General features: G+C 48.6%; 1 protein-coding gene across 1 annotated transcript; it reads right to left on the bottom strand.

The window, feature by feature from the left end:
* Window positions 1-5,422: 5,422 nt before the first annotated feature.
* LOC103908501 (olfactory receptor 52I2-like) lies at window positions 5,423-6,370 on the bottom strand. Its single transcript, XM_009290885.1, has one exon. The coding sequence runs from the start codon at window positions 6,368-6,370 to the stop codon at window positions 5,423-5,425; it is 948 nt and encodes a 315-aa protein (XP_009289160.1).
* Between the last annotated feature and the right edge of the window lie 1,809 nt (window positions 6,371-8,179).

Genomic DNA, 8,179 nt, shown 5'->3' on the forward strand with positions numbered 1-8,179 from the left:
GCCTCATCTACACGTCTTTTAAACACTTCCAGGGATGGGGACTCAACCACTTCCCTGGGCAGCCTGTTCCAATGTTTAACCACTCAATCTCTCTCTCTCTCTCTCTCTCTCTCTTCCATTTCCCTCTTATGCATCCAATATTGCACTAGCCCTTTGGGTCCCAGTGTTACCCTCTCAGTGTGCTGTCAGCTGCTTTCCAGAGCCTCTGTTCTCCAGGATCAGTGCTCCACTCTGAAAACCTGTCCGACGCTCCTTGCCCTGGTATTTAGCTTATTGCAGGTAGTTCCTTTGAATGATCAAGTCTACCAATCTCTCTAGACTGCTCTGCATGACTTGCCTTTCCCCAGCATTATTTGAGACACAATTTGTGCTGATTTTGGGACAACTGATGAAAGTCATACAGAATAACTTCTTAGTCTAGAGGCAGCCACTGTGGCGTCCCTGCAGAAACACAAGGTTTCTGTGATGATGGTTCTGACAGCTTCATTTTGAGGTCTCTTAATCATCCAGTTCTTCATCCACTTTGCTGATGCTTCACAGATGTTGCATTGTGTCAGCTCCTCACCTGAAAGCAGAGTGGTGGAGGCACATTTATTTTAGATAACTCTGTGTACTGTACTCAAACACACACACATGCGCACGTTGATTAACTAAACTTGCTATCTCATCAGAAAATGAAATCAGGTTTGTTTGACAAGACCTGTTTCCTGCAAAGCCATGTTGATTGCCATAATTTAATTTGATTCCAATCCTTTAATTCTTTATTGACCAAATCTCCTGTTAACTTCTTGGGCATTCTGCTGGGCATTGACGTCAGGCTAAGCAATCTGCAGCTAATCACATCATCGTACTTTCTCGCTAAAGTAATGGCCCAAGGAAGCATTTGCAGTCACCGCAGCATGCCAGGACTTATAAAAGTTTGGCAGAACAGGCCAAAGACCTCCTTGGCCAACTCAGAGAAGCTTTTTCCCTCGTGCAAATTACCCAGACCTGCTGCTGTATTTGTTTTCTGTACTTAGCAGAAGCTGTTTAACATCCTTCTCAGACACCAATCAATTAAATTACATTAAAAAATAAAGTTATCTGATTGCCTTTCTCTCAGGTAGGCATGGACCTCTCTTCTCCCTGCAGAGGAGCAGATGCCTTCGTCTGCTTTTATCTGATTTCTCTACTTAACAGCTTCTAACTCCCATCAGATTCTGACCAGCTCCCCCATTTCACTTTGCCCATGGTGCTTTAGCTGCAGCTCTCAGTGCTCCATTCACTTTCCTAACCACAGCTGTCCTTTTCTGCAAGCATGCAGGGGAGCAGGCTTGGCCATTAGCTGAACTTGTTCAAAACATTTCCTAACTTACTCTGCAGTTTCCTTGTCTAAATTCCCTCTGCCTTTAAGTTCCCTCAGCTTTGGGAAAATGGAACTTTAATGAAAAATCAGTACTACAGGCTGAAATGCATTGAGATCACCGCCACTGGTTCCTAGGCACCACCAACTTTATTTTCCTGCAGTTTAATTCCTCTTTACTCCTCACAGTTAGTTAGTGCTGGATGCAGAACCCTTTGATTGAAGGAATGGTCCCTGTGCTCTCCTGTGACATTTTATGTCTGCTTTGTCACATCTTCCAGGCTGAGCTCTCCCCACCTCAAACCTTGCACCCCTTTCCTTCTCATCACGGACACCTCGGTGGCAGTGGGGAATTGCCCACTGCAGCATAGTGCATGCTTCAAACATACTTTCCTATGGAGATAAAACAAGGTTATTATTTCAGGACGGGGCACAAAGGTGAGTGCTGCCTGGCCTGGCTGCTGGCACGGTGTTTAGGACACCCGTTCACATCAAAGGCAAAGCTCCAGCTCCAGACCGTGCCCTGAGTGTGTAACTGGTCTGGTGTGCGCTCCTGGGGCGCTCGCTCCTCCTCCACAAATTGCACCATGGATGCAGGATGCCTCCCCAAAATAATGCTTTGTCCCCCAGATGGGTCGGGGTCCTGGGTCAGCGGGGTTGGGTGGGATCCTGGGCCAACGGGCTGCCTGCGTCCTTCACCTCTCTATGTGATCTCGAGCGAGCTGCACCACGTGTGACATAATCCAGCCTATTTCACCAAATTCTGCCTGTCGGCGAGAACCCTTGGCTGTGTGCCCATAGCTTTCTATTCAGATACCTGCCGTTGTATGCAGGGGATTAAGAACATTATTCGTGGTTGAAAGTCTAGTTTGTTTTACAGAAAATGTGTATTTAGCTAATAATTGATTGATTTATACAAACAGAAACAAGCCAACTCTTTTGCAGCAAACAATTTCTGGTTTTGGTTAAAAGGTTTGGTATTTATTTGTTTACTTTTTTAAACTCAAGTCCTATTTTTACCTAAAAAATACTTAAAAAATCAGAATTCTGCGGCCTTGGGTCTGCAGTTTCATTTAATAAGAAACTTTAAAATTTTGAAAAACTACTTTTAAAATAAATTTTCCAGCAATTGCCTTTTTCCTAATGGACTCACATTGTGAATGCGTACAGGCCAGATGCTGAACTCCCACCGGCCTCCCGTCCTCAGGCACCTGGAGCAGCCTGCCATGCCCTGACTCATGCCAGCCCTCCCGTACAGCCACCCACCTTGCTCTCTGCTTGCATACAGCTGCCACCCTCGGGGATGCTCATGCCAAGAAAGAAACATCTCCTGTGCGTGAGGGCAGAGCTGCAGGGCTGTGCATAAAGTGCATGAGGGCAGAGCTGCAGGGCTGTGCATAAATCACCCCAGGCGATGCCACCGGGAGTCTCCTCCTGGATGGAGATTCCCAAGAGCACGAGTCCTCTCCGGGCATCTGCTGTAATAACCTCAGCGAGGGGGCTGGGCGATAACAGCCTTAGTCCCAAGTCAATTCCCTCTCATCTAATTTCTTTTACAAATGGCAGGTGGTAGGAGATGACCAAGGGAGACAGGAATAGGTTGCGCAAGTCATCTCCAGCAGAATGAAAGACCTTCTTTGTGTTTCTGCCCGGAGCAATGCAAGTGCAGTTTCACTTCTGGCTCTGCTGAGCAAGTTGCTGGAAGGCTCTTCTGGCTCTCAGTGCAAAGGGCCGTGCCATGAGCTATCCTCACCCCCACCAGACCCCCTCCCCAAGCCCCAGGCAGCATGAGGCTGAAATGTGCAAATTCAGTATAGCAAAAAATGCAAATTCAGGATAGCAGAAACATTCTGTCAGCTGTTTTTTCAAGATGTCAGGGAAGAGTGCAGCAGAAAGTCAGATAAACACCACAAAGACAGGAAAAAATATTTTTGACCTGGGGAATGACACATTCAAACCAATTTTGAAACTGAATGCATTTCACTGAGTTTAATTTTTAAATTAACATAGAAGTGAGGACTAAACATGACATTTTGGGTGGGATTCATCTGAACAAACACAGGTGGCAGTTGTAGACATGGTGTCAGTCTATGGCTGGAGCTAGTCCTCCGGACTGCCTTCATATCCGTTGAGACAAACAGTGAGTTTATGGCACTGTTCATCCCAACCTAAAGCTGATATCTGAAATAGGTCAAAGGAATTACACTGCACCTGCCTCTTTCATTGCCATGACTGTAAGGAAGATGGTGGTAACCATGTGGACCTCTGCCCTGAATGTGTCTGAGGAGGATGAGAGTTGTCCCACTCCTTTGCTGTCAGAGGAGACATGCCATCTCTGTATGCTTTTCTTCTGAATCCTTGCGTTAATGGACACAGTTCCCCAACCTCATCCCTCTACTCCTCCTCCATACTCAGACCCAAGTGGGGTCAAGGCTCCTCTCTCTGGATGAAACTCCCTCCGCCAAGCAGAGGACCATGAGCACCTCTGAGACACAGCCATTCACCTCTACTGAATTCTCTCTATTTCATCACTCCTGCATCTTAAACATCCTAACGGGAACTGCCACATAACCCTGGCAAAACACCCTGGGCAAAGGCTCACCAGCCTGCTGCTTTTGTCTCAAAACATTGACTCTTTGTACTTTAGGTGTTACTGAGTCTCAGAAGACTCCAGCCTGACCCCAGGAGGAGCATCCCTGCAGGGGTGCAGAGCATCCCTCTGTCAATGGAGCATCCTCCATTTCTGAGGAGCAGAAACCCTTGTGAGCGCCTGAACCTCTGAACCTGCTGAATCTCTTGGTACTGAAGAAAGGCAAGGTATGGGGATATGAGTTGTTGGTGTTGGTACTTTGGATAGTTGCTGTTGACATGTATCTTCATGTTCGCTGAAATTGCACCTCTCCCAGCAAGCCTCCAGTACCAGTTCAAAATAATGCCTGCAGAGTATCTCCTTATCCCAGGTCAGAGCTGGGCTTTCCATCTGCTAATGCTAAGCTGCGGAGCCTCAGAACGGCTCCTTGTGCCTGCAGCTTCCAGATAAAACCTGTAATTGCTGGGGGACCTGACCTGTCTGGGTCATTCCCAGCTGGATCCCAGCTTCCAGAACAGGAGGGCTCTTGCACCCGGGGAAGTCTCAGCATGGTCGGGTGCTGCAACCTTGGTTGGACGATAGATATGTCCTGGTTGGACATATCTGGCTGGCTCAGAGAGGGCTCAGAAAAGTCTGGGATGCAGCTGGTCTACCGGCAGCAAGAGTTGGCCGGGCCTCAGGACACTCAGACCTACTGCATGCTGTCCTTCAGGCCTCCAAGACATGCTAGATTCAGCTCTTCATGGACTTGTGGTCATTACAACAAGCAGACACAGGATTGGTAAGTATCCCCAAGCAGATTCAGTGTTTATTTCCACCACTACAAGGAGCTGACACCTAGATACACTGATAAACACCATCGTGCATCTCCCTGCTTCGGTTTCCTCACCCAGCTGGTGTGTACTGTCGGATGGACAGAATGCTTTGAAGAGCTCAGTTTTGAAGATGTTCAGTTTCCATCATCACCCAGAAACCCAGAAAAGCTTGTCTGTGCTCAGTGAGGGTCAGCCTTTTGTGCAAGAGAGGCCCAGAGAGGAGAGCCTCTGTGGCTACAGCACCTGCAACGTGTGCCAGTCTCCTGTTGCTAGCCCTGATAGTCCAGCAGGGACTAAAGAAGGCAACATAGAAGAAATTTCCTGATTTGGAATAGAATCTGTGTCTTTACACAAATATACCCGGAGCCCTGACATGCTGCTTTAAGTTATCACAGGGATGTTCACGGCATCGGGACCATCTCAAAACTCAAAGGTGGCTGCTTACTTCTCTGTATCACCTGAAAAGAAGGAAGGGAAATAGGACTCTGGTATTTGCTAATGATCCCAGTCCCAAATAACTCTTATCACAGAGCAGGGTCTCATGTGGTCATTTAAGCCAATGAGTCCTCCCCCCCCTCCTCTCATTGCTTCTGTTCACCGTGTGCATTCAATGGGAATGAAATTCGTGCTGTCTTTGCATAGATGAATACACCTGGAAAACCATTGACTACCGTGTCAGGCATGAACCTTCCTGGAAAATAGCATTTTGACCACTGCCTGATGGATCTGCTTGGTCCTCATGCTGTAAACGATGGGGTTCAGCATGGTGGGGAGGGCCAGGTAGAGATCAGCCAGCAGAACCTGTGCATGCACGGATATGCCACTGCCAAACTGCTGTGCATATATGGAGACTATCCCAGGGATGTAATACAGCAGCATCACGCAGATATGACACCTGCAGGTGCTGAAGGCCTTCCAGCACAATTTCTTCCCCAGGACAGTTTTAAGCATCATCCCATAGGACACAGCAATGAAAGCCATGTCCTTCCCTACTATAAGAGAGGACCCTGCCACACTGTAAAGCCTGCTGGGTCTGGGGTCTGCGCACGCCAGCTTCACCACCGCCATGTGCTCGCAGTACGAATGGGGAACCACAGGGAAATGGCAACAGGGGAGTTTTGTCACCATCCCTGTCAAGGGGACCATGAAAAGGAGAGCTCTCACCACAATGGCCAGGCCTATTTGGGCAAGTGTTTGGCGATTCAAGATAGCTTGGTACCAGAGGGGGTGACAAATTGCAACGTAGTGGTCAACAGCCATGGCCAGGAGCACTCCCGACTCCTCTGATGTTGTGGAGTGAACAAGGAACGTCTGAACAAAACAGGCCATGTAACCAATCTCTGTGGAGTTCAGCCAGAACATGCTCAGCATCTTGGGGACGATGGATGTCACCATCACCACACTGATGACCACCAGCCTGCCCAGGAAGCAATGTATGGGCTCACGCAGGGAGTTGTCCAGCCCAATGACAAGCAAAACTACACCATTTCCTACCAAGACGATGTTATAGCCTGAGCAGAAAAGGATGTCCAGGCAGGTAGGGAAAGCTTCCAGGCTGGGGACACCCACAAGGATGAAAGAGGAGGATCTGCTGTTGGGGTGGCTGAAGGGATCAGAAGCCATGCAGGAGAATCTTGCTTTTGTGTTTAAAAAAAGGAGCCCAGTTTTGAGCTCTGAGATGTCCAGAAGTAAGGGCAATATGGTGGGGACTCTGCATCAGTGCAAGAGCCAAATCAGGAATCCACATCGTTGTTATGACGTGTGAGATGGAAGCACTACAGCATAACATGACCGGCTAGGGGCAATGGATCAGAATTGCTGAATAAATGGGGCTGTTATGGCTTGAAATTTCCTATAAGGTGAGAAGTTCATGTTTCAAGTTGTGCCACCAGGGATAACCAAGGGACTTCTACAGTTCGTTGCTTGTGAAAGGCTTATTTCTTTGTTGGTTGCTCAGCACCACTCAGCTGACATCTTGAAATAAGCTGCAGAAGGACATCCAGCTTCTCTCAGACAGCGCTTTTGCCTGAGCAGCCCTGGCTTTCCTGCCATGGGCCCAACATAGGAAGTTCCTCCAAATTTGTAGGGCAAAAAGTGGTCTCAGAAAGTGCTCTGGGACATTAAGCATGATCATGAAATTGCCTTTTGCTGCGCTGCCTTCATTCTGTCATTCACCCATGAGAGAAGCCTGCAAAACTAGGTGGTAGTCAGAGGAAAAGATTAATTTCCGAGGTTTTATTCTGACGGGAGAAGCTTGAAGGTAATACAGAAACTCCAGAGAGCAATCCTGGAGAGACAAGAAGAAGAGTCTGAGTACGGTGGGCAGGGTCTACACATTCATTTGTGCCAAAACTTTGCTACTGCTTCTCCTGCTTCTCCCTACACAGTGGCAAAGACCAGGCAGGTGATGACCACACCAGATCCCTGCCTGTTAAAAGGAATTGCCTGGATGATCATCCACCAGTAGCTTTTTAGCAAGCAGCAAGCTGTGGGGTGGCTCATGACTGACAATACCCATGCTAGTGACAACATGGAGCACTTTCCTCACAGCCCCTGTGTCCTGTCTCTGACTCAGCACTTTCCCACAGGAATGTGTGTGTACGCTCAGGTTGTGAGATGGAGATGCAGCCTCCAATGCATCTCCGTTTCCTAGAGTGGTCCCCATGTGAGCTGTCTTGTCCCATGAACTCTACTCCAACCGGCTGGCTGCCCTGGAGAGCCTGGGAGCATGCCTGGGTCTGCCTGACCCCATGCATGGTCTGGGAGGCACAGACCTGATGTAGGATGGGTACATCAGCCCTGACATTCGGGATGCTTCAGTCTGTCAGAGCTTCTACCTCAAAGCAGCCCATAAGAGCTACAGCTGAGACCCCATTCAGGACAGGGCGTTTCTACCATCCATCACTCAGCTACATGTGGACTCAATATTATCTTTACTGCCATGGTCTTACGCACATTTTTTACTTGGCCTCTCCTCCCTCCAGGGACCCATGTCTTCTCCACGCCTGAACAAACCCAGCCAGCCAGAAATGCACCTGACCCTCCATCCCGCAGGGATCTCTGCATGTTGGATGGCAACGGTGCCTTGCAGATACTCCTATCCAGATACAGAAAATGGCACTGTGTCCTGTCGAGCAGGGGGGATGTCCTCAGTGGTCAGGCCATGTGCCGGGGCAGGGACACAGTGTTAGGCTGCAGGTGGGGAGCATGCTTTCAAGAAAAGTTCTTACATTTAGGCTGTTTTGCTTGGAGTTCACTTCTCTGCTTGATATGTCTCAATGGCAGATCAGGAAGTTTCAGTACACCCAAAGCAAGACTTTCTTTCCGAGGGAGGTTCCCCATGCTTCTCACACACTTTGGAGCCTGTTATGTCATACATGTCAGTGTGTTTATTGCTTTTGCACCCAGGAGTTTCCTGGCTGGGGGGGGGGG

The sequence above is a fragment of the Aptenodytes forsteri genome, unplaced genomic scaffold (assembly GCF_000699145.1).
Source record: "Aptenodytes forsteri isolate BGI_AS27 unplaced genomic scaffold, ASM69914v1 Scaffold254, whole genome shotgun sequence".
Taxonomy (NCBI): domain Eukaryota; kingdom Metazoa; phylum Chordata; class Aves; order Sphenisciformes; family Spheniscidae; genus Aptenodytes; species Aptenodytes forsteri.